Genomic DNA, 26,829 nt, shown 5'->3' with positions numbered 1-26,829 from the left:
GCCGAAAAAAGGGTAGATTTTCTCACCCAGGAGCATGTTAAATATAAAGATTGTTTTTAATACTTAGATGAAAATCTTTGTGACTGTTTCTATTGTAGATCCAGCACAAAGTACTATATTTCCTCTACCAGGCTTTTGGCTGAGTCAGAACAAAGCGCAGAGCCCTGCACACTTCAGATTTCATCCTGCTACTTCTATCAGCATTCACATCATCACTAAACACTATGATCCAGCTCAATGCATACCCATGATATAATATCACATCCACATATTTGACATTAATGTTGGATGCTTCAGCTGTTTATGATCTTCTCCATACTTTTCTCTTCCCATTATTTTGTTAGAAGATTTTTTTTCAGATCCGTGCAGGCTCTTTCAGATAGTTTCTGTCAGAATCTAATCTGGCCCTCCTGGCCCTCTCTGTTTCTTTTTATAAAGGTGTCCCTTGATTGTACACTTGAGAGTGTTCTTGACTTGGTTAGAGGTTTTGAAGTTGTTTTTCTTAACCATGGAAATAAGCCATCATTCACTTTAGTTGTCTTCTTTGGTCTTTCGGGGCTTTTGAAGTTGTTGGGCTGGTCAGTGCATTAAATCCTTTCAAGAATGAACCAGATTGTTGATTTGGCCGCTCCTAAATTTGTTCCTGATTAGTTTATTTTGTTTTTTCAGTCTAATGGTCAATTGCACCAACATGTCTTTGGGCCTCCTATTTCAAAGTACACTGAAAATCTGTACAACACAAAGTCAACACTTCAGATATCATGTCTGCTTCAATAATCATGAAATTCCATGAGGGAACAGGCACCATCTGGCCATGGAACTGCTTGTCAGTTAATTGTTGCACTTATTTTGAGCCTCTGAAAATGGGGGACTGTGTGTAAAAATGATTGAAATTCCTAAACAGTTAATGCAAAAATCTTTAAATCTGTTGAATTAAGTCCTGCAGTCTGCACTTCAACCACATGTTGGTTGTTTGGTTTCAAATCCATTGTGGTGGTTTACAGAGAAATTATGGAGCTAACTGTAAATGGTGAACCACTGACTTTTTAAGTAAAATGGATTAAAAAATTTTTTTACACTACATGGTCAAAAGTAGTGGGCAAACCTACACATTGCACCTACAGGAGCAATTCAGCCTTCAAAACCCATGAAATGAAGCTCCCAGTGCACAGGTTTTGTCCTGATGTTAATACCAGCGGATGTTTGGAGCTCTGCAGTCGAGTCAGCAAAGCATTGGGGAGTTTTACTACTCTGCAGCTCAGCACTTGGCCAACCCAGCATTTACCTCTACTTGGTTTGTCACTTTTGCTTTTCTAAACATTTCCACTTTGCAATAATATCCCTTACAGTTAGTTGATTATAGAAAATCTAAGTCAGAGGTCATTTCACAATCTGGCTTTTCTATTCACTTTTCCTGTTACAGTACCACACTCAAATTGATAAGCTCTTTAGAATGTGGTAATGGGACGAAAAACACCAGAATTAGAAAATTAAGAGGTGTGGTCCAATACTTTTATCTGATATAGTGCGTTTATACCGAAACAATCCACATCTGTCACCTTAAGACAAAAGGTTGATTCTGTTCATCTGGACGTAGCGTTTTCAGTGGGAGAAACGTTTTGTCACTCATCCAAGTGACTTCTTCAGTCTTAGCCTGGGTTTCCCCAATCTTATAAACAGTACATTTGCACAATGACTGAAACTAGCACCAGTGAATGAACAATCGGCTGAGAGGTCAGTTTCTTGATCATTAACATGCAAATTGTTATGACCATTGATCAATGGCCATGAGTACCATTTACAAAGAGTTGTGGAATGCCTGCAATTACACCATTGTAAGATGGCGAAAGACGTACCCTTAGGCTTCCTGCTCAATTCCAAGGTGGTCTTTCTCTTTTAATCTAAGACACTTCATATTGCAAAACTATGCAAATTAGTGGTGTAGAAGTACAGAGTGGTTAAAAATAAAGTAAATTTGTACTTACATACATAAATATTTGAGTAGATTCATGCATTTCATTACTAAATTGCTATAATGTAGTATTGGCAGTGGGTGCACTTCAAAGCATCCACATCTGTTTTTTCCTGTGTATAGTAAGCCCACGTGCTGTCACTGTGTCAGGATATGCCAGTGTCCTAATTCACACTGTCATCGTGCACCAAGTCTTTAGAAAAGCAGCAATTTTAGCACATTTGGTTCCCATTTTGGCATCCTCTCACCTTTACAGCTTCATAGAGCTTCTATATGGAGCTTTCAATACGTGGTACAGGTACAACCAACGGCATACAGTGCACTCTAATATTAGATATGTCTGACTTTTAATGAATTTACCTGCCGCTTTATATTGTAGTAAGTTGATTTAAATTCAACCCTACAAGCTGCCAGATCATTTTTGCTCTGCACCTGAAATTCAATAATTAAATCAGGTCTCCCTTCAGCTATTCTCTTTTTGACTGTCAACAATGCTGCAGCTGAGAAAACAGATAGGACTCCGGTTTGGGTTTGTTCGTTCTCTGCCATGAAACTGAATTATTTTGTAACTGTTCTCTTTGTTCTGTAAGGATTAGACCTCTCTGATGACAATCCTCCCACATACAGTGTGCTTAAGAAGACGTTTCCCTCTCACCAGATTTAAATTTGAGGATCCAGTTTTGTCTATAATCAGTGAGAAATATCTGCAATCTTGGAGAATGCATTTTCCTAGTCCTTGTATAAATCTTTTATTTCGAGCTTAACCCCAGCAGGTAGTTAACTGCAAGCTTGTACCCACTATGTAACCATTGTTTTTACTCAGAACTTTACTTTAATCGCCTTATCCACAGTAGATCTTACCCCCCTCACAACAAGATGCTCTTGACAGGGAGTGGTTTGAAAAGCATTGTTTCTCAGGCTGTGATTAATTCTGGCTTAGTGTGGATGGAAAGCCATGAGAGAGGAGAAGAGGCTCTTTTATAATTAGCTGGTTTAGCGGAGACATAACAAGCTTTTTTTTTTAATCTAATTTTTTTGCTGCACATATTTGTCTTTAATGAGATTAATTATGGTTATTTTGCTTTTAAGTATTACAAAAAGCATGCAAGCTTTATCCTGGAACTGTCACAGACAGCCAAAGGGATCCAAAAGAAGATTGTGGTACAGATGAGAACAGTTTATCACCAGGTTTGCGGTTTAATTACATTTAATTAGGGTTGCCCAGAGATTGTGGGTTGCAGAAGGTAAGTGTGAGTGAGTGATCAAAGGTATGCTGAATTAGCTGAGCATGAACTGGCTGAAAGAGGGAGTTGCAGGATGAGGTTAACTATGCAGCTCACTGAGCGGTGCAGAGCTGGGCAGGAAAGTTTTCATATGCCCTACTATATAGTTGTAGTGCAAAGGGAAAACAGCTGCCAAGGGCAAGGGGAGATGTACACAGGGCGCCAGTCCACCACAGAGGTGTTTCATATGTTCTAGTTCAAAATTAAGGACCGAGGTTTCCTCTCCTCTCACTGTTGACTAGGGCAGTGTCCACCATACCAACAAGCAGCTAGAAGTGGTGGCAGGGACTAACTTCTGTATAGATTAAATTAACTAAAGCAGAGGTGCAGAATTGCATCTAAGCTTTATTAAGGCATTTGCATTTTTCTAAACAGAGAGGGGACCAAAAATGTGGCTGTACAAGAAAAGTACGGATATCAGAATTATCCAGTGGACATCAAGTGTTCAGTGTCTGCATACAATTTTCAAGACAATCCATGCAGTAGGTTTTGAGTTATTTCATCCCAAAGAAAGACTGACACTTCTAGTCATAATGGAGCCAACAGATGAAGACATGAACTGTAAAACATGCATCGTCTGTGTGTTTGGTTGTGACCTGCTGTGTTAAAACAACCCCACAATTCATAGCGCCAACCCATGAGATACCAACTCATTGAACAAACACTGAGTGAGATGATAGATGATTTGAAGCATCCCTCCACACAATCCCCTTTGTCATTTCTGAATCCTCGACTTCAGGAACATCAGACCGAGTCAGCCTGACAGCCACACAGTCCAACCATCCAGGGGTCTCTGCGAATGCACCCCTGTTTCACTATCGCTTCCCAGGGTTACGACGGGTTGCGGATTATCTGATTAGATGAGTGCAGTTGGTTTTGTGGGACAGAAAAACATTATCATAATGGATTAGACATGGTGGCTTTATACAGATGAAGTGAGGCACAGAGAGAAAATGGGAATTTCACTCTGACAGAGTCACTGCTCTGTCTCACATAAATGTCAGCAGCCACTACACTGCTTAAAAATCACCTGCAGGGCTCATGACTGAGTGCTGAGCTGTTTAATCTACTATATAATGAAGATTATATCAGCCTTTATTTATATATATAGATATATATCTTTATATCTCTCTCTCTCTCTCTCTATATATATATCGCTCTCTCTCTCTCTCTCTCTCTATATATATATATATATAGAGAGAGAGAGATCAAGGCTGCACTCCTTGATCTGAGTGCAGCCTTTGACACCATCTCTCATCCCATTCTTCTTAGCAGATTAGCTTCTATTGGTCTCTCTCATACTCCACTAGCCTGGTTTAAATCATACCTGTCTGACCGCACTCAGTTCATTCAATTAAAATCCTTCACTTCTCAGCCTTCTCCTCTATCTACTGGGGTGCCCCAGGGATCTGTCCTCGGGCCCCTTCTTTTCATCATTTACCTTCTTCCACTCGGACATATTTTTCGTAAATATAATATTCAGTTCCACTGCTATGCCGATGACACCCAGCTTTACCTCTCTACCAAACCCGATTCTACTCTTCCTCCACCCTCCCTTATCCTCTGCTTAGCTGAACTCAATTCCTGGTTCTCCTCCAACTTCCTTAAACTCAACAGCAATAAATCAGAACTTCTCCTGGTCGGCACTAAACGACTGCTATCCAGAATTAACAATTTCTCTCTCACCATCAATAACTCACTGGTCCCTATCTCTCCCTCTGTGAAAAGCTTGGGTGTCATTCTTGATAGCACATTATCCTTTAATTCACATATCAATAATGTCACACGTGCAGCATATTTCCAACTCCGTAATATCAATCGCCTCCGCCCTTTCCTCACTCCTCATGCCACTGCCATTCTCGTCCATAATCTTGTTATCTCTCGAATTGACTACTGTAACTCACTATTATTTGGCCTTACACAAAAATCTATTAACAAGCTCCAACGTGTCCAGAACTCTGCTGCCCGTATTATTACTAGAACTTCCTCTACCCACCACATCTCCCCAATCCTGAAGCAGCTTCACTGGCTCCCGGTTAAATTTCGCATCCATTTTAAAATAATCCTCTATACATTTAAGGCTATTCATTCTCTCTCTCCACCATACCTCTCCGATTTAGTACAGATGAACTTCCCATCCTGGTGCCTCAGATCCTCATCTTCTCTTTCTCTCTCTGTTCCTTCCGCTCGTCTGATTACAATGGGGGGGCAGGGCTTTTAGTTGCTCTGCCCCTCGACTTTGGAATTCCTTACCCCCCGACCTCAGAAATATTAGTTCATTCCCTCTTTTTAAGTCCACCCTCAAAACTCATCTGTTTAAAATTGGTTATGTTTAAACCTCTGTATGCTCTAACTTTTATCTATTATTCTTATTATTGTATATATTTCCAGTTTCTGTGTTTTTATCTGTTGTACAGTGTCCTTGGGAGCTTTGAAAGGCGCTATTTTTAAATAAAATGTAATATATATATATATATATATATATATATATATATATATATATATATATAGAGAGAGAGAGAGAGAGAGAGAGATATCTATATATATAAATAAATAAGGGCTGATGCAATAAAGGCTCTCAGCTACCCTATCTTCTGTTTGCAAACCAGCTCCTTCCTCCAGTGTCTGCTTTTGGGTCCACTCTAACAATCACACCGGCGCACCCCGCCATGACACTCTCAGCCTTCCTTTCTCTGTATCTTCATTCAAATTGGCAGACGTCCTGACAATGAACAGTAAGAGACAAAGGACTTAAATACACACATGAGGTGATCAGGGGAAGTGGAGACACATGAGAAAAACAGCTGACCAGGATAAACATAATGATGGACAGGAAATGTAAAGAGGAAGATTGAGAGGAAGGGAGGAAAATAGGTAAGGAACAAGATAGGGACAGAATAAATGGGGGTAGAAAGGCAGTGAGGAAGATAGGGAAGAAGACTGAGAGGGAAGTAGATGGAAGAAAATTAAGGGAAAGAGGATGGAGAGAGATAGGGTTGAACAGGGAGGGAGATAGGTAGGAAGACATCAAGTGAAGAACTGTAGAAAAAGATGACGGGGGGAAGGGAAGGAAAGAGGGGACAGGGAGGGAGGGAGATAAGAAGAAGCGAGAAAGGAAGGTTGAGAAGAATGAGAAAGCTAGGGGGTCAAGGATGAAGGAAATCTTTGTCCTTAAACGGCAATTTGTTGTACAGTCAGCAGAAATCACACAACCATCAAGCAAAATGCAATAAATATACACAATTCTTTTAAAAATGAGCAACATTAACATTAAGAACACAATGAGTAGATAAAGAAGAAGATGGAAGGAGTGAGGGATGAAGGGACATATGGAGGAGGACAGGGAGGAAGAAGGGGGGGAGATAAGGCAGGAGGGAGAAAAAGGATGTTGATAGTCTAGTCAACAGGATAATTTGTAATGCTTCTTTAATGAGCATAATAATTTTCAGTTCTGCTCTTGTAATAGGTAAAAATATGTTTCTATTGATACATAATAACCTTTAGAAACAAGCGATTGTTTCTGTACGTGTAGAAATCTCATTAGCTTCATCGGTTTCTCTACATACATCTTTGCTGCCCTTTGTCACTTTTACATAATTCAGTAGCTTTCTATCATACACTGGTTTCTTTTTTCTCAACTGTTCTCTCATGTAATCCCACAGGCTGCCTTACTGTTTCTGCCTGCTTGTTACCTGAAATCACAAAGGTGGGAAAAATAAGGAAAAGTTTACTTGGAGATAAATTATCTGAATTTCAGGAGTGTGACCACGCCTCTGAACACGCCCCTTCCGGTTCTCATCTATATATGACCACTCAGTTCTACAAGCTGTTCGTTCTCGTTTTCATGCCCCACCCTCCGTTTTTCAGTTCTTTCACTTCTCATTAGTACATGGGGATCTGCCAGGCCCGGGAGCTGCCGCAAGTCCCCTCAGAGGACTTCCCCGAACTGCAGCTCAATTCATGTTTAAGCCATTCGCCTTTATCTACTAAAAAATGCTAAAATGCTAGAGAAATATTTTAAATGGATTAAACTGTCAGGAACCAAGGTTTACACTCACAGATGGGACCCAAAGGCAAACTCAATACAAAATTCACGGGAACTATGTACAGATTTATTTCTTTAACATAAATGTCCAGGAACAACCAAGGGAACGAGAATATAACTCAAGCTGAGGAAACCGGGAACTGAAATGCCCTGGGAAGCCGTGATCGGGATCGTGGGAAGATGCAACAGAAAGGGTGCAGGAGAACGGAGAGTCAAAACTAAAGAAGAATTAGAATGCTGCGGCTTATAATCAGAGTCAGACCGTGGGGCTCGGAGGGGAGAGTGTCCGTGGGAAAATCCTAGCAGGGAAAGACGGAGACCGAGGGAGTTCTCTTGCACGCAGAACAGGCAGGAGGGCGTAATATTAACACAGGTAACAAAATGCCTGAAAAACTCAGAGCTTAGGAGACCCAAGTTATTACCAAGAGTGACTAACGGACTGGGGTGGATCAGCCGTCCGCGCTGGGTGAAATAGCCCTGCTGCCTGGGATGGAATACAGGTGTGATGCTGATGGTCCAACCCGAGGGCGTGGCCACTGAGGCAACACGAACACTCCCCAGATACTGCTCCCACGGACCATGACATAAACTACTAGACTAGAGTCTTATTTTACCTTTTTAAATGACCTGATTTTGGATCATCTTTTTGTTTTTTACCGTGTTTTTAAATGGGTCCCGCCCATGGACACTAACAAAAACAAACAGGCACAAAACAAACCCTGATGGAGTCATCCAGGGAGAACTGAGAGACTCTGGGAACAAACTAAGAATAAACTAATCAGCAGTTTGTAAACTGGTGCTAGGGCAGATTTTAATAATAAACACATCTTTAAAATTGTCAGTTTTCATCAGGTTCTCACATTAATTGCAATTACCACAACAACAACTTCCAATTTTCTGGTTTGGAGCAGAAAGAGGCCCCCAGACTAGTTTGTCCTTGATTGTTGCCGTGCGTCTGAAGCGGATTCCTGGGAATTCAGTAAAAATCTCTCATAAAGTATTATTACTCTCAGCAGTTTCCCTTTTTTTCTTTCTAATCTTTTTGATGCTGTAGCATGCGGCAAAGTAAGGTCTATGAGCTTGCTCTTGCTTTGGTTTAGAGCTGATCAATTTGCTTCTCTCGAGTTATAAAACTTTGTTATGAGCCAGTGTGAACACCTGAGATTTATATCTGTGCGAAATGCTGCTCATAGACTGGATTCTGGAGTCCTGATCAGAATGTCTCAGTCTCACATCCTAAAAGAGATTTTCTCAATGAGAAGGTAATGAAAACTGTCTGCATGTTACATGGGGTTTCGGATAGTCCTATTTCTGATGATTTAGGTTTGCAGGCATCCTTCGTTGTCCTCTGAAATCCATCCAAAAAGTTAATGGCCTGTAGGTAATAATCCAAGCTGAACTTCAGATTTTCATTCAGGGTTTTTCTGTGCTTGACAAATACAAACATATCATCGTTGTGTCTTCTGCACCGCACAGTTTTTTGTTTGGAAAATGTTAAGTTTCTGCCATTTTCCTAATAACAGATATGTATAGTAGATGGAAAACATGCATCCATAGCTGTCATCTTTTCCTGACTTAGTTTGTCCTGAAAAGGTATTATTTTGAAGAACCCACTCACAAGTGGACATAAGGTCAATCCGTCTGCGCCTCAAATGGTATCTTAAGGCCATCGGACCTACATCATGTGCTATATTACTTTTTATATATCTAGGTTATCATAAAGTGCAATTCTAGGAAAGAACATGAAACCCCAAACTGAACAAGCTCACTGAAATGAGTCACCAGATTTGAGAAAGTAGAGCAACTTGGAGATTTGGCAATAAAAAATTATATCTTAAGTGACTTACTGCTTATTTTCTCACATACAGCCTCTGGTATACTTTTCCCTTTTTCAGTCACCAGTTAAGAAAGTATTTATTACATAAAGGGTCACAAATACAATCAAATGAATGGCAGCACTAGGACAAAATTTGCCTCACCAACATCCTGCCGAGTGCAGAGCAGTAATCTCCATTTCAGATGCAGGCGGGCTGTGTTTATGTTTTACTCAGAAATCACTCTAGCCTCCGAAACTGTTTTATGTTCCTCGAAGTTTATGGTGCCTGAGGATTTGATACTTTTTTCCTTTTTTTCAGAGAAGAGATTTCCTGCTTAAAATGTATTTGACATTTATTTTGATCTCACCTCAGCCTTTGGGGTAAATGAAGAAAAATATCTGCTTACATTGCCTTTTTAATTCATCACTGCTGTTGACATTTATCTGAGATTACTGCAGATATTTGGTGCAGTACACGCTCCGTTTATCAGCACAATTAAAATTGATCAGACAAGCTACTCCATCCAATCATCCACTTTCTCCTGTCAAATCTGTCAACTCAGTGAAAAATGAATTAGTCCGTTATACACCGGCGAGTAATCCGCGGTTTATATAGAATGTAGTTGATGAAAAAAAAAGTGAAAGCTTTTAATGTGGGCCAATCACAGCTACAAGACTGTGGACGGGACTTGTCAGCTGGTGTTATGCATCACTTTGGATTTATTAGGTCAGGATTAATATAAATACCCAATTTTAATTATACGAGAGTGAATACGTGACTTGGCAATCAGGTCACCTGAATGTACTGTGTTTGCACATGAAGGCCTGAGGTTTAAATGCGTCTGCTCCGTTCTTCATAAATAAAACAGCAGGATGTATGTCACGCTGCAGGGAACTCTTCATAACATTGCTGGAGTTCAGGGCTTTTTGAGATGTACTCAGTCTTTCATAAACATGCGAGATGCTGAGGCTGTTGACGGACGACTGAAAAGCATTAGATCTCATTTTTCCTTCGTGGTGCACATAAAGACACCAGATAATGTTGGTACTTTAACAGAGATAATACAAACACTGATGTAGCATATAGCGTAATATCTACATAGCTTATTGGAGCTCAGATTCTTTTTCCAAATGTAAATATATTATTTACATATCTAGTATTTCTACTGTATTTCTCAAAAAAATGTTTTTAAATGATTATTTCTTTTACTTATCTATTTTATATGTGGATTGTTCTGTTTGACATCTGTTGTTGACAGTAAAGCATACATTTCATTGTACAGGGAAACATGTTTCTCTGCTGTGCGTATGACAATAACTTTGAAACATAATGATTGTGATTGATGGCGAGGGGATCATCACAGTAATTGCAAATCATCCTGAATGGCACAAAAATGTCTGAAACAAACTGTAATGTCAGTTTAATAGTTGTGGAGGTATTTGTGATCAAATGCGGCAATGGGGACTAAACACACAAACATACACACACTCACTCACACACACTATCAGAAAACACGAGAAGGTTTTCAGACTCAAAACAAAGTTTGCTTCCTGTTTCACAGTCTGAGCCCTGAAGACGAGAGAGAATGGAATAGTGATTCGTTGCTATTTTTCCAGATTGGTGTGACAGATTGGCAGAGCTAATCAGCTGAAGCTAATTAATTAAAAGTCCAGCATTGAAAATATACTCAAGTAACATTCAGAATAGTCGTGTTTTAATAGTTAAGTTATACAAATCTCAAGCCACATATCATTTAAGATTAGACTTAAAACTTTTCTTTTTTCATAAAACTTTATAAACTTGATAAAACTGCCCCTCCCTGAGGCTGGTTCTGCTGGTTTCTTCCTGTTAAAAGGGAGTTTTTCCTTCCCATTGACGCTTGTGCTTGTTCATAAGGGGCTGACTGATTGTTGGCATCTTCACCTTGCAAAATAAGCAAGGCTGCACCTATTTCCCATTTGTAAACATATGAGGGGTAGCTTAAGACTTTTGAACAGTACTGTACATTTTGTAAAAATTGCAATTGGGAAAGCCACTAAGTAAAGCTGTAAATGTTTGCATAAATTTAGTGAATTTAACCTGTTCTAATTACCTATGAAGTTTAAAATATAAGTACAAACTTTTAGGATGCGGTTTGTGGAAGTAGAGTTATTCTAACTAAAGCTTGACAAAAGAGATGTTCAGCTTTGCAGCTGGATTTTGCACTAAATCTTGAGCACCTGAATGTCTATACTGTCAGCATTGTGACAGTGTTATTAATAACTTTCTGCTGCTTCTCCCTCTGTCTCTGTTTGCAGGATGTAAAACAGAATGGGATGAGATCGGGTGCTGGCTGCGAGCTGAGGTTGGGCAGGTGGTCAATTTGTCCTGCTCTGAAGTCTTCCAGCATTTCTCCAGCAATCAAGGTTGGTTCCTGCACCAGCCTCAGTGAACACAGAAAAGCACAGATCCTCATAGCCAAATCATCTGATCACCAGCATTGTTAAAATAATATAATGTAAAAATCCGATTCTTGGATGCTGTGCTGTCGCACCAGTATTAGCTTTAGCTCTGCTGGATAATCAGCAGAGCTAAAGCAGGCTGGAGTCAATGCTGGAGAATCATAGCATGTATTCATGTATGTTTGTTGGCAAGAATACACACACACACACACACACACACACACACACACACACACACACACACACACACACACACACACACACACACACACACACACACATATAATATGCTCTAGGATGTTTTTGGCAGAAGTGGATTGAAATCTTGTCTGCAGGGTTCATTCATCACAATTTGACATCCTTTTCGGCTGCTGTCTCCTCAAAGAAAGTCCTTGTGACACCATGAGAAATAAATTCTTTCTTAATAATGAGCTTTTGCATTTAGCAATTTTTATATTTACACATACGTGTGTAAATAATGCACATATATCCACATTAAGATTTTTATTAGCTTTTTCTTTGGTTAAAACAATTACATGTTTTGCGACTATTAAACTGGTCCTTATAGGACAACAAGTAAACGTTTAAAATGACGCACACAGACAGCAATATTGGTCTGTTGTATTGTTACAGGACCATTAGAGGAGGGAAAGCCACATTAATTAACGAGTAATGCTCTTTCCTCCTTTACCTTGATGGAAATAACGGCTCATTATGATCTGAATTGCTGATCACCCAACCAAACAAGAGGCTTTGCTTTCAGCTGCACAGTTTGCAGCATTTGGACTCCAGTCGGTTTCTGTTTGCTCAGAGGAAATAACGAACAAAGAAAAAAAATCCTCCTGTCATTTATTTTTATGCATCTTTGTTCTGCTAAACAGCAATTCTGCTATTACCTATGCGCTATCTCTGGCAAAGATATTTAAATACACAGTCCCACAAATACCAGATGAATTTCTCCTGTCACCCGCTGTATCCAAATGAACTTTAACCAAAAGCAGACGTCAGTGGACATAAAAGAATAAAACGTTTTTTGACTCAAAGCACGATGGACCGAAATAGTCTCAGAGAAGAAATACTGGTGCAAGTGTACCGGACTGATGACTTAAAGCTTGTAGGTTAAAACAAGGCGTGTAAAGCAATTGTTGATGAAAATCTGGATCTTGCTGGTAGTGGTGTTGGTCACCCGCCACATCTCGGACCCATACAGGAGGACTGCTTTCACATTAGTGTTGAAGATGTGCTGAGATAAGGCTTTGGAGTTCCAGATGGGTCGCAGGGTGTTGAATGCAAGCCTTGCTTTGTTGATTTGTCTTCATCTGCGCCACCATCACTGTTGACTATGCTTCCTAGGTAGATGAAGCAGTCAGTTTCCACCAAGTGTTTTCCCTGTAGCTGCTGTGGATGTTCTTGTCGGTTGTTCAGCCGCAACACCTCTGTTTTTCTGACGTTGATCTTCAGGCCAGTCTTTTCTGCCTCCTCAGCGAGCCGGGTAAGCTTTTCATCAACAAGTGCTTTCGACACATCCTCAACATCAGATGGCCTGAGAAGATCTCGAACACAGACCTGTGTAAGAGAACCAGCCAGAACCCGGTCGGTCAAGACATCAAGAAGAGAAAATGGGGCTGGATAGGCCACACACTTCGAAAACCAATCGACAACGTCACAAAGCAAGCACTGGAGTGGAACCCACAAGGAAAAAGGAAAGTGGGGAGACCCAAACAGACGTGGAGAAGATCTGTCGAGAGCGAAGTGAAGGCCGCCGGAATGACGTGGACCCAGCTGAAGAGAACGGCCCAGAACAGAGTCCGTTGGCGTGGTGTTGTTGTGGCCCTATGCTTCACCAGGAGTCTACAGGAAAATTGCTTTGATTGATTTGTAAAGCAATTATGATTCAATATTTAATTACAAAGGAATTAATCAGCTCATGGTTTCACAAGCATTTTGCAAATTTCTAAATATTCGTATTTTTTCCCCCTTTACACAGCTGCCGGGAAGCATATCATTTACTTAAAGTACGTCTCTTCGATATGTTTTTGTGAAAAAACTGCTGCAGTGTGAAAATAGGCTGCCCTGAGATTATGGATGAGGTTCTGCATATTGTTTAACTGTCCAGCCAGCAACTTCTGTTCCATCTCACAGTGTTGCTTTTGGTATCATTAGTCAAAAATCACTGTAAACTGCTGCTTTGTGCTGAACAACAGATATATTGTCAGAAGAAAGCACAGTGGAGACTTTAGACAATAAAGGACCAGATATTTCCAAAAGAGGTTGGAAGAGACCAAAGTGAGCTTCAATAGACTGAGTAGAGGATTTGCTTCAAATATAATGGAGAAAAAGAAATTAAAAGATGATAATGGTGTAGCAGTTATTAGCCCTGAAGTTAAAAAGGAAAATATACCTGCAGAGTTTCAGTAGGTTTCAGTAGGTTTCATACAACACCTTTTTCTTCACTTTTCAAAAATCCTAAAAGTTAAACTCGACCAAAGGAGCCAGAGTGTAATTTCAACAGCATTTCACAACAAAAAGGGATGCGAATAACACATTTTAATTCAGGTAGATTTAAAATAGCTCGTATTGTCAGTCAGTTGTGTTGTAAAATGTATGAAAAGACTAAAAACCAAGACAGAAAAGGACACTTGGTGTAACAAAAAGGTTCACTGAGCTTCTAAACCCAGGCTGTCAAACAAACAGCCTGTAGATCAGAACTAGCCCATCAGACTGTCCCACTGGAGGGATTTGAAAAGTGCCAAAATTATAGAGAAAGAGGGCATTTAGCAGTTTCACCCAAGCATCGTGTTGAAAGCTCATGGTCAGGAGACTGACTGAACATTGTTGAGATCTCAGGGTGTTCATCACCATGTTTTGCAAATGCATGGTGCATTACATGTGAACATTTTCAGCAGGTAGTTATATGTCTTTATAAGAAAGAAACAATTTGAAGGTGTTATTTACAGGTTCCCATGCAGTGGTTATGCGACCCATAAACTGAACTGAAATTGCCGCTTTCATTCTTGAGACAGAAAAAGTGGCTCCAAGTGGTTTGCACATTCCCCTTGCAAACAAAAAGACCTCCGGTTTATTCCTGGAAGGAAACACCAATCCTTTTGGGGTTGTGTCAGGAAGGGCACAAAAAATAATAAAAGAACAACATTCATATATTTGTGCGATTGAAACACTTGAAATTAACTGTCTCCTTGCGTTCTCTCTTTGGATTCCCCACATTAGGGTATGTTTACAGGAACTGTACTGCTGACGGTTGGTCGGAAATGTATCCACCCTATGAGGAGGCCTGCGCGTTCAGCGATGACAGCGAGCCTGAGTCCGAGGTATACGGACATGTGGTTGTAATCATGCCAGTCAATGAAGGATGAACATATTGTTTCTGCTTCCTCTATCGCTGTTTCCTTTTTATGTCAGACCTATTTGTAGTTAGCTGTGAGGACCTTTGTTCCAGGAATAAATGTAAACAACTCAAGGGAAATTACAGGTCCTGAAATTGTTTATATATTTAAATAACCACACAGTTAAAAGTACATCTTTTTCAGTGTTTCAGCATAATTACTGCTTTTTCTATCTAAAGCTTAAACAAATTATTATTCATTCATGAATCTTATAAAGAAAGAACCCTTGAAGTTGCAGCAATCTGAGTCAGACTCACAGCTTCAGACTTTTATTTTGATATTTTTCTAAACTAACGGTTTCTCTGTTTTCCTGTCTCCAGACGAGTTACCTTTATACCTTCAGACAGGTTTACACCGTAGGCTACGCCACGTCACTCATCTCCCTCATTACAGCCATCGTGGTGTTCGCAGCCTTCAGGTTAGACCAGAGCGGCACACACCACCATCTGCACCCACAAAAGGCCAATAAAAGGGGAAATTTCTATGATGCAGACACATTCAGGATTTGTGTGGTTAGGACAGCATCTTATAATTTTAGGAAAATATGCATATATTCAGATGATAAAGCCTCAAAGAGCCTTTGTAGTACAGAGGATTATGAATCATCTTACACATGCAAATTCATGAAGTTGTTTACCTTCTTCTTCCGCCTTATGAAATATTAATTTACATGCAGTGTATGCTTTACGCTATTGTTACGCAGGAAGTTCCGCTGCACCAGAAACTACATCCACATCAACCTGTTCGCCTCCTTCATCCTGAGAGCCAGTGCCGTCTTCATTAAAGACACCGTGCTGTTTGCTGATGAGACCCTGGACCACTGCTCCATGTCCACGGTGAGGGCTCTAATTGATGTTTGCATCAAAATAGATTCCCACATGCTGTGTGATTGAGTTAACAGTGGAAACAGAGAACGAGGAGGGGAAGACACGTGGCAAAACGATGAGAGGGAAATACTCTCATTAGACTGATGAAATCTTTTAGCAACAATTTAAGATTTTTTTTTTATATTGGAAAAATGAGAAAATATAGGTTTAAATCTACAGTAGATAGATAGATAGATAGATAGATAGATAGATAGATAGATAGATAGATAGATAGATAGATAGATAGATAGATAGATAGATAGATAGATAGATAGATGAAGGTATAACCGTAGGAATGATTTCCTGAAGTGGTCTTTATGTTAGTGGGGTCTGAGGGAGAACGAACTCTGTTGGCTCTGTAGTGTGAAATGGAGTGGGTGTGTCCATGATGGACAATAGTTTGTCAATGCCCTCCTGTCCCTCTGTGACTCAAACGCCTCCAGATTCTGGCCACTGATGAATTTGTTGTTCCTGCTGGCATCTCTGGCACAGATGCCACCCCTCCAAGCAGACAGCAGCACTTGCTGCTAAAAATTGGTCTTGCCGTTTTGCCTCAAACACTGGAGGAACTGAGGTTCCTCAAAAAATAGAATCCAATCTGTCATTCATGTGAACACCCTATTACCTGTAGCCGTCCACTGCTTCAGTCACCCATCATGCTAATTGGCTTAGTCACCGGAAATCAACCACTATCTCTTTTGAGTGGCTGAATTTCAGAAGGAGGTGGTTTTCCGCCAAAGTACTACACATAGCTCTTCATCACCTCCCACTCCAGCCCTGTCCCTAATACACCCAACCACTGCAGTGTCATTAGACGACTTCTGCAGGTGGCATGATTCATTCATGTGCTGGAAGTCAGAAGGTTATAGAGTGAACAGGAATACAGACACTTCCGTCCTGTATATATTTTGTATCAGGATCTCCTTATATAGAATGTACTGAATATGCTTTTTTTGCACATGTGTGTGTTGGATTTGGAGAAAAGGTTTGTTTCTTTTTTCATGAATTGATTTTAAAAAACAGCCTTTGTGTTTGTTCCTTATTACATGTTTTGGTCTCGGTGTCCATGCTTTTTATTGCTTTTTTGTCATCTTTGGTTTTTATTCTCTTGTGTATCTTTGTGGGGTTTTTTTTGTTTATCTTTGTTCACTTATTGTTTGGTGCTGGTTTTACACTTTTGTGTGTTTTTGTGGTTATGTACTGCACATCTTCCTGTTGGTTTATATCTCTAGATTTTGCTAATTTTGTGTTCCTTTTTTTTATTGTTTTATAAATTTTAATTTCTTTTGCAAGTCTTCTCAAATTGTGATTTTGTGACTATTTAGGTAGTTTATTTTTGTCTTTTTTTTAATTGGTTTGAGTTCCTTGGTGCTTATTTTGTATTTCTTTGTACTTGATTGACTTCAGTTGAAGTTATAGCAAAAGTAGAAGAAGAATCAAATATTTTTTTGTCACTACCTTCCCTTTTATTACACAAAAAGATGTATTATTATGTTAAATGATGACACATCCAGTTTTTCTAACTTTGTTTTGTTGTTTCCTCTCTATAGAAAGCATGCAAGTCAGCCGTGGCTTTCTTCCAGTTCAGCATCCTGGCCAATTACTTCTGGCTGCTGGTGGAGGGCATGTATCTGCAGACACTGCTGGCTCTGACCTTCGTCTCACAGAGGAAATACTTCTGGTGGTATATCCTGATTGGATGGGGTGAGTAAGAGTGACTGAATTGTCTTTACAAAAACAATCACACACTGTAGCTCCAACACAAACACTAAAAAACACAGAATAAAATGTGACCCACAGACAGATTAATATTCAAAAGGGTTATCTAAAATCATTTGTTAATCATGATCAGCTCTAGCAATAAAGCAAATATTGGTGAAATAGAGACAGGGCCATAGAACACAGAGGCTCAGTTGAAAGGGGAGGTGCTATAAATATGGTAGAAAAACTTCTTTTTTGTTACAAATAAGCTCAGTTGTGGATGCAAAGACAAACAATTTGCTTTTCTGAAAATATGCTTAGAAAGTCAAAATTTTTTTGCCTTGTTTTGCGGTTTTGACTACTGAACAGGGTGTTTATTATCCTAAACAGTCAATTGACACCTTTTGTCCTTTGTCTGTATATGTTTATAAGTCCCATGACTTGATGTTTTTGCTCACATTGGAATATTGTCAATTTGCACCGACATGTCAAATGGGCAAATTAAAATACAGGCTTCCTTTGTTTCTGTGTACAAAAGCACAGCCTCTATAATTGTGTTACACAAATTAATACAGATTATTTTTTAATTACACAAAAGTGTAATTCTCCTAGAATTAAATGGGATTTCATTGTGTTTTAAGGGGTACAAACTAAAGTTTTTACAGGAAAGAAATTTTTTTTAGTAGTGTGTGACTTTGGGTAATTTAAAAGAAATCCAAATAAAATTTTCCACAGCTTGCACTGTGCAAAATACATTGAAATTCAATTGAATAATATGGGAAAACACCCTTTGTTAACACCCGTATGATGTTAACTTGTTAAATGGATTGCAGCATTTAAAAACAAATGTTTTATATAGGCAGGGAGGGACTGGTTAAAAAAGGCACTTCACAAACTTTATCTATTTAGTGGTACTCTTTAAAAAACTAAAACTGTTAAATAAGCAGTATTCAAGAAGGATAGTGAAAGAGGAAAATGTAATACATACATTTTAAAAATGTAAAAATGTAAAATTGTGGTCATAGCCTACAACAGTGATTGGTTTTCTCACTACATCCCGGATGTGTCTCTGTGTGAGAAAAACACTATAAATGATTGATTTGAATGAGCAATATTTTCCAACTTGAAGAGACTGTATCCTTACAAACAGGATGCCTGTGAACTTAAAAAATGGAAATACTTGATAAATAATTGAATCGCTGTTTCCAGGTAAAAGTAGCATTGAAGCCTCGAGTCACACAAAAGGTCCCGACATGTTTTTTCTAGAGCTACACTAGCTGATCATCATGTAGCCTGACAAATACACAACAGCAACAGCTCATCTAACCGTTAAAATATCACATGTCAGAGACCATTAAAAGATGTAAAAGTGATTAAAATAATCATTAAAAGATATTCTTTTGGTAAGCGGAGAAAACACAGCAGTTAGCATGTTAGCTGCTATTAAATATTCAACTGGTGCTAGCGAGCCACTTTGACCTCCACACACAGTACTGCTCATATTATACAGTAACTAACTAGCTTACACAACTACACGTTAAAAAAATAGCCAGTAAAACATCAAGAACTTATCATTAGCTGTATATTTTTGGTTTCTCCATTTCAAAGAAGCTCTCAATGGTTTTCTGAAGTCCAGAGAAGTGTGATCCAGTGCAAATCATCATCATCATCATAATCGTCGTCATCTCTCCAGGCAGCCAGCCCATTGTTAATTCTGCTTATGGCAAGTTCTTCACTTGAGGTCTCACTCCTCATTGTTTCTGTCACCATCATCGGCCACATCTGCTAAAGGTCCTGCAGCAAACATGTCAGACGTTTACAGGCTTGCCAGCAAATGCCTGAAGGACCTGTCAAAGATTCACTCATATTAACTCCTTAATGAAGAAAAAGTAAAAAATAAAAATTGACTGTTATTTAAGCAAAAATGTGTTAAGCTCCACTGAAAGTTTAATAAATACATGATTTTTTTTTTATTCTAAAACATCAGAGTAATGTAGGTAAAGGAATAATTTTCAAGAACAAACAAATGTTTCCATCGTGGCTTTTGCTGATTTAAAGTCAAGGCGTCTTGTTGCTTTTCTGTCTCTCGTAAATGATGCTGCTGGAGAATAAGTGCCATCAGTTGCACATTGTGATGTGCTCAATTTAATATATTCAGCTGCAGAATAGGAGATAACAGGGGAACAGTATGAAAACCCCTTTCAGTGCCTTAAATGGATTAACCCTTTAAAGCCAAAACTATTCCCAGAAAATTATAAATTTTGAAGTGAGAGAGTTTATTGGACCTTTTGACAAAAACATAATATTAATTTGACATTTATTTTACAATTTATTTAGAATTGTCAGGGGAAAATTTTAAACTAATGATAGAAGCCTCAAACGCTTACAAAAACTCATGTATCTAATATAAAGCACTAGGTGTTAAGGGGTTAAAGTCAGTATTATCACACATTATCTTCATATCTGGGTTGGAAATCTATTTTTACACAAGAACTGAGCCTCCAAAATCCTGGTAGCAGTTTATTTAGGCAGCAGCACAGCCCTAAAGATGAGTGTAGCGCTTGTTTTCCTCGGCCCCCCTTTTATTTTCTCTCCCATCTTTTTTTTTTTTCTTAGCTTTCTATGGATGTTTTGAGAGGTTTCCATGTTTTCTCATCCCTTGTTCCTAAGCCAAGTGTTTTCCATTGTCTTACCATTCCCATCCCACTGTCTTTTTGTTTTGTTTGTTTCATGCTGCTGTATATTTTCCTATTCAAGCCTGTAATCTCATACTCCACCGCTCCTGTCAGTCTCATATGGTTCCTGTTACCAAAATATAGCAGCTTAGTCCAGCCACACAGAGCTAAGCAGAAACTTTTGTTAAGTGCAGCAGTGAAGGTGAGAAACAGCAACACACTTACCTGAAACTTTTAGGCAATGTCCAGCTGGCAAAACAAAACCTTTCATACCACGTGGGCTTTTTAAATCCTCCGCTGAATGCCAGTGCAATGCTGCATTCACACACGGTGGCAGGGATATTTCTGATAAGGCGATGAATGGAATTTATGGTAAGATATAAATGGATCTGACCCTGAGGGCTACAAGCACGCCGCTACAGTTTAATAAAAGAAGAGGTAGGTCATCAGCATTCAGGCAGACATTATTATGATTTCACGTCAGGTCTTGTGAGCTGTCTCAGTTGTAGGTTGTTGTTAAAGGTGCTCCACATGCAAACAGTGAGTCACGCTGAGCAGGATGCTGTAGCTGGCAACTGCTGCTCAGCTGCTTTGACAGGAAGTTAAGAGAGGAAAGTGAAATCCTCCACCGCTGTCAATCCCTGCCGGAGATCAGTTGATTCTACACCTTGTCTGGGAACTTGCACTTGAACCGTGATAATTTTTCCAGCTCCAATTCACAGCAGCACTGCTTTATAAGCCTGAACTGCTAATTTTAAAAATGGAATAGCACTGAATTCATGGGCATGAGACAATATTAAAAGTTATTATTAATAAAATAGCATAAGTTACACCAGGTAGTTTATCTCTGATTAACAACCTCCTTAACCTTTTGGAGAAGATCTCTTAATTGTGAGATTAGTCATAATTACAATTGTGAATGCTTCTTGGGGCTGTGCTTCAAAGCAGGTACAACATACTCAGGATATCTTTCCCCTCTCTCTTCTCTGACATCAGCAATCAGCCTAATCAGTCACACAAAGGTGGTTATAATTTCAATAAGTTAGTCCACAGCTTCCCAATCTAGCTGCAAGGGTGGTTCCCTGGAAGAGGCGGAAATGGAGGCATCTGACCAGTCAGTAATGTGAAAGGTTTACAGAGAGCTGAGTGACTGATTCTTAACAAGGAAAATCAAACTATGATATTAGAAAAAACTGTTTAGGCACATAATACAGTCTGAAAGCAATGGAGTGCAACCAGTTCAGCTCCTGAGCCATGTGAGTGGAGGAGCACTGTACAGTAGTGCAGTATCAAACATGCTGTGTGCACTTTAAGCTCTCTTGAGCCAGCTGGCAAAAATGCAGACTGTGTAAGCCTTATTAATATCACCCGTTTATCATTAAGGAATACATTTATTAAATGTATGTGGATGTGTGTACCGCAGTGATGAATTTGTTGAGAAGTTTTGTTTACAAGGATTTATTTCCAACGGTAACCAGCGACGCAAGACTGAAGTGCAAACATGCACACATACAGCACCACGTCACATCACAGTGTTTTTGTTTTGTCCTTCTGAACTGTATGACTCAACTTGAATCACCTCATCGCTCACTCTACACTCAAAAAAGGTGACATGAAAGCGTTGCTGTCCCCTCCTCTGTCAGAGAGAAATGGGGTGAGACATCAGGCCCAAGGTCTCCTGCTTTTTTTACTGCCTTTTCTGAAGCTTAGTTTTTGTTTTTTTTCCTCCACGTTGAGAAAAAACATGGACAAATAGCTAATCGTGCATCTTTCACCACTGATTCAGGTTTAAGATGAGGCAGTATCAGAGTCCAGTGCTGATACTGGACTCTGTTGTGAATCCTGCCTGTGTTCAGAGGGTTACATAGGGAAAAGTACCCATAACAATGAGAATACATGGCTTTAAGGCCAGCTCAAGACAGAGCTTGTTTCAGTCAGAAGTATTACACAAGTTCGTCTGTGTTTGGAAAAATGACTCTGTCCTCTTTATAGATCAGATTGACTTGAAGAAAAATGTGGTGAGAACTGTGCAGACTTCTTCTGAAACATTCATGGTGTGATTTGAAGCAGTGTGTGAAGGAGGAAGCAAAATTTGTTCCGTGTTGTGGCATAGAAGCAGAACCTGTGTCATGCTTAGTTTATGCTACCCCGATTGTTTCGATTTATGGAGGGATTTGTCCACGGAGAGGGGTTTTCAAACTATGTAAATATGCTCCCAACAGTCGTCCAAAATCCATGCTGCATGGTGCTTGACATGGATGAGTGTGTTCGTTGCTGATCGGTTTATGAGTAGGCGGGGACAGGGAAGGTAGCAAAAAGGTAGAAGTTCAAAAAAATTCCACAAATTTCCCCAAATCATCTTCGTGTGCTAGAAGTTTACTATTCTCTGCACCTGATGGACCCACAGCAACCTAATCTGATCACAGGCTGCCCACACTGCCATTGGTGAACCATAATTTCCCCATAAAGATGAGCGGAGCTCATCAGAGAACCCAGTGGCTAGCCTATTAGCTCAATCATTTAGCTTGTGTGCACCAAACATTAGTTACGAATGTAAATGATTCCAAAGATCTCAAGAGCTAAATCGTTGTCAGATGATCATCAGTGGTTCCAAGATTGCATTTTGTCAAATGAAATCCCAGTTTTGTTGTAAGAAACCCTGACGACTTGTCACAGCAAGTGTTAAACTCCCCCCAGAAAAAAGAAAGTAATGAGCACTATTGCTCATATTTTGACTCGTAAGGTAGTTCAAATAATTCTGACACTGATCTGTATCCATACCTGAACGTGCCAGTTGATTTAGCAAACACAAAGACTTTAGATCATTTTACTATCATGTTCTGGGAATGTTTACACAGTCTTCTGCATAGTCGATTAATCTATAGGCAGTGATTTCACCTGTCTAATGTTGAACATGACCCACAAGTTACCATGGCGATATAACCTGGTAAGAAAAAGAAAAAACAGAACCGCTATTACTGAAAACCCAGGATTTCCTTATTTGCCTTATTTTCACCCAAGAATTAATGCACAGCAGTTTCAGCTGTTGATAAAAGGATGATTACTTAATAAATTCGGCTGTTCCCCCAAATTATCACATTTTATACCTGGACAACAGATGTTGGGTTGGTGATAGATTGCTTGTGATATTCCCTATACAAAGTTACAACAATAACAGCCATAATAATGCTTAAAAAAATATGAAACTACACAGATGAATATGTTAAGATATGTAAATATTTTTGTCCTGAATGTTTTTACACAAAGCACCTGAGGTGTGTTTACGTGTGTGCACACGAGTGGTGCTCAGACTGTAACCACGGTGGCTCTGATGCGTCTTATCAGCTTCTTTCTGTCTTTACTATCCTGCTCTCTCGTGTCTCCTGCTTTTATTCTCTGTGTACTCCTTTTTTTTTGGGCATGAAACAGATGCAAGTAGCATGGAAATTTTTTTACACAGAGTCAACTTAATATTTTCTATGCTTGTCAACAAAGAAATATGCAGCAAACAGATGCGTTTGGTCTGGAGCAATGTTCGGATTGATTTTACTTGACAGGTAAACAGAGCATGCATAATTAATTCCTGCCCTTACGTTTTAGGGCTCCCATCTACAGTTCTCATACTGTGGGTTTTGACCAGATTCTTCTATGATGACAGAGGGTATGTTTTTACTGTTGTTACTTTCATATTTCTGCATTTTATTTTTGTAGGTTTAGTATTGCACTGACATTACATTTGGCTTTACAGTTGCTGGGATGATACAGACAATGTTGGCATCTGGTGGATTATTAAGGGACCAATAACAGCCTCACTGCTGGTGAGTATAGGAGTTAAACACCAAGTACCTGATAAACTTGCCTGTCTGGTTTTTTGTTTTGTGGTGGCAGATTTACAATTAAAGTTTTACAATGAAATTTTACACTAAAGTGGGATTCTTCAGGCAGAGGAAGTGCAAGTTTGTGGCCCTTGGGGCAGTGATCATGAAATATTAAATAATATACCAGCGATGTTTTAAAATTTTAGGAGCTTGTTAAGAAACATGTATTGGTGGTTTTGTCTTTTAAATCCTTTGATGTCAGATTTTCTTTTGTCAAAGCTAAAGGTTAATAAATATTTGCCAACATACTGAGAGACAGAAGTTTTCTTGCAAATCACATTTGTTCCTGGCACAAGTTTAACTAGTTAATTAAGATAACTTTACTTCAGTGAGTTGGTAGAAATGAACATCTCTGGCAGCCATGGTAATATTTCAGTTAACCGAGGTTGTTTACTCACCTGTACTTTTTCTGGACTCGGTCCACTTCCAGACAAACTCCAGAGTGGTTAGTTTATAGTGAGGATCTGATCCAACTTCGAGCCGACCCAATTTCCTGGTGTACGCTGCAAGATTGAGCTAAAAGCCTCCCTGAATTCTTTACGTTTTGCATTATGAGATGCAACAGAGTTCTGTATACATTCAGAGTACATTTTTTTCCTGAAATATTACTGTGATAAATATGATAAACACATTGATTTTCCACGTAATCAACTAGTCCAGAACATAGTATCTTTTTCCTGTATTTACTTTTCTTGCCTCAGACACATTTGGCCCATCAGCGGAGTGAATGTTCTCGTTTGCAGTGACACATTGTGGTTCACTTTGTCTCGAGTTCAATAGTAATCACCTTTATCCTGTGATGATACAGGATTTTTAAATTTTTCATTCCCCTGTGATAACACTGAATGTCTTTTAACTAGTGTGTATCTGATTTTGCCATTTAGGCCACTGTGCATGTTTCTCTTCCAGATCAACATAGTCATCTTCGTCAATGTCATCCGGATTCTGGTTGAAAAGCTTAAATCTTCTGCCATGACAGGGAACAATGACACTGGACACTTTATGTGAGTCACGAGGAGAGATTATTACCGTGGGACAATGTGGGGCACAGTGTACAATGTTGTGCTAGTGCAAAATTTTGTTATAGCTGGTTTTTAAAAATATCATGCAACAGATCCAGATTTAGCTGAACTGTTTACATGTGGCTGTCTGCACTTGTGTATTCCCTCTTTTGGTCAAAATTAATAGAAGAACAGTCCGTCGTTCTTGTGATACAAAAAACAGAGAAAAAACTGCATCAACAAGTTTCTCGACTACTGCCTGTTAACTGAAGGACAGCAATATTCTGAAAAGTCAGTATGCATTTGCGTCCTGCAGGCCACCCTCCTAATCTCAATAAGGTGCATAAAATTCACAAGACAAAACATTGAACAAAATAGTTCAAATCACATTAATACAAATGAAAACTTTTCCAGAGAAAAAGAAACACTCAAAAACACCTGTTCTGTTTGTTCATCATGGCAACAACAGCTTACAAGCCCACACAGGACATGCACCCTAGCACCCTGAAAGCACCTGGTTGAAAAGCAGGAAATTTTCATCTGACTCTGAAAAAATGACTGGTGCTAGTTTACTGCAACAGTCTAATGAACTTTGTGATTGGGTTTGCTGCACAGTGTAGTAAATGCTAGTTATTTCAGCCATTTTTATCTTTCCATTCATTTTCTTTGGTTCAGAGTTTAAATGCTATACCTCCTGACTGTAGCTAGGTAACTAGATAGAGTTTGTCACCTACTAATCAGAAGGTTGGTGGTTTGATCCCTGGCTGCTCCAGTCTGCATGCTAAATATCCTTGGGCAAGATATTAACCCCAAGTTCCTCTGCAGTGGGCCCATCGGAGTGTGGATGTGTGCGAATGTTAGATAAAAAACACTTAAACACAGAAAAAAGTAAATGGGTGAATGAAGCAAGTTGTATAAAGAACTTCGAGTGCTCAGGCAGAGTAGAAAAGTGCTATATAAGAACCAATTATATGATTACGATTGATTGCCCCCAATGAGACGGCCTCTTCTTCTTTCTCTTATTGGATAAGAGCCAGGCTTTGAAAAGTGTAACTCAGTGTTGATTTATGAGATGTAAGGAACCAATCAAAATGCTGAACATATGCCCCTCGCAAAGTGGGACATATGATCACTCTAGTCACAAGTTATTGATGTGACATATAATAGCTTTGATTTGATAAAAAGCGTGCTGCTCTTTAATAGAAGCTGTAAAGTAGTAAATTAATATGAAAACCAAAAACCTTTAGGGCAGCAGTAAGGTAAGAGGAGTCTGTGAGGATGGACTGCTCAGGAAGGCTGTTTTATCTAGTGAAAATGAGATTTGATAATACGTCTCAGCAGGAAACCTTACAGCTGATGAACAGATTTCTGATTGTGAGGAAGAAAAGAAGTAGCTTGCACCAATCAGCTAATACAGCACTCTAAAGAGCTCTGAACTTACCCCAGTGTGTGCATGTGTGATGTCAGGAAATGATGAAGAACAAATAACCTATCAGATAAATTAGTTTCGATATCCATACATCTTACATAGGGTGCTGAACTTAATCTTAGTGCTATTTTGATAAACCATCATTTTAATAATCTGTAAGTTTAAAATTTAAACACTGTACAAGAATAAAATTTGATTTCTTACAGATTACATTTGTACTTATAAGAAATGTCTTGTATGACTGAAAAATAAGATCAAAGCCACACTTCCCCTCTCTGATGCAATCTCTTTCAAGTTTTTTTTTTTTTTTTGGATTG

General features: G+C 39.2%; 1 protein-coding gene across 2 annotated transcripts in view; it reads left to right on the top strand.

Moving 5' to 3' along the window:
* ghrhra (growth hormone releasing hormone receptor a) overlaps positions 1 to 26,829 on the top strand; it is a 43,089-nt gene that overhangs the window by 10,310 nt on the left and 5,950 nt on the right. For both annotated transcript variants that reach the window (XM_026150539.1, XM_026150538.1), the window contains 8 exons: positions 11,415 to 11,522; positions 14,787 to 14,887; positions 15,283 to 15,380; positions 15,666 to 15,798; positions 17,379 to 17,532; positions 23,805 to 23,865; positions 23,953 to 24,022; positions 24,992 to 25,086. In XM_026150539.1, the coding sequence (XP_026006324.1) occupies positions 11,415 to 11,522; positions 14,787 to 14,887; positions 15,283 to 15,380; positions 15,666 to 15,798; positions 17,379 to 17,532; positions 23,805 to 23,865; positions 23,953 to 24,022; positions 24,992 to 25,086 (820 nt within the window). The remainder of the gene's footprint in view (positions 1 to 11,414; positions 11,523 to 14,786; positions 14,888 to 15,282; positions 15,381 to 15,665; positions 15,799 to 17,378; positions 17,533 to 23,804; positions 23,866 to 23,952; positions 24,023 to 24,991; positions 25,087 to 26,829) is intronic.

The sequence above is a fragment of the Astatotilapia calliptera genome, chromosome 18 (genome assembly GCF_900246225.1).
Source record: "Astatotilapia calliptera chromosome 18, fAstCal1.2, whole genome shotgun sequence".
In the NCBI taxonomy this organism is placed as follows: Eukaryota; Metazoa; Chordata; class Actinopteri; order Cichliformes; family Cichlidae; genus Astatotilapia; species Astatotilapia calliptera.
Note: the sequence above shows the minus strand (reverse complement) of the source record. Positions and strands in the feature narration are given on the sequence as shown.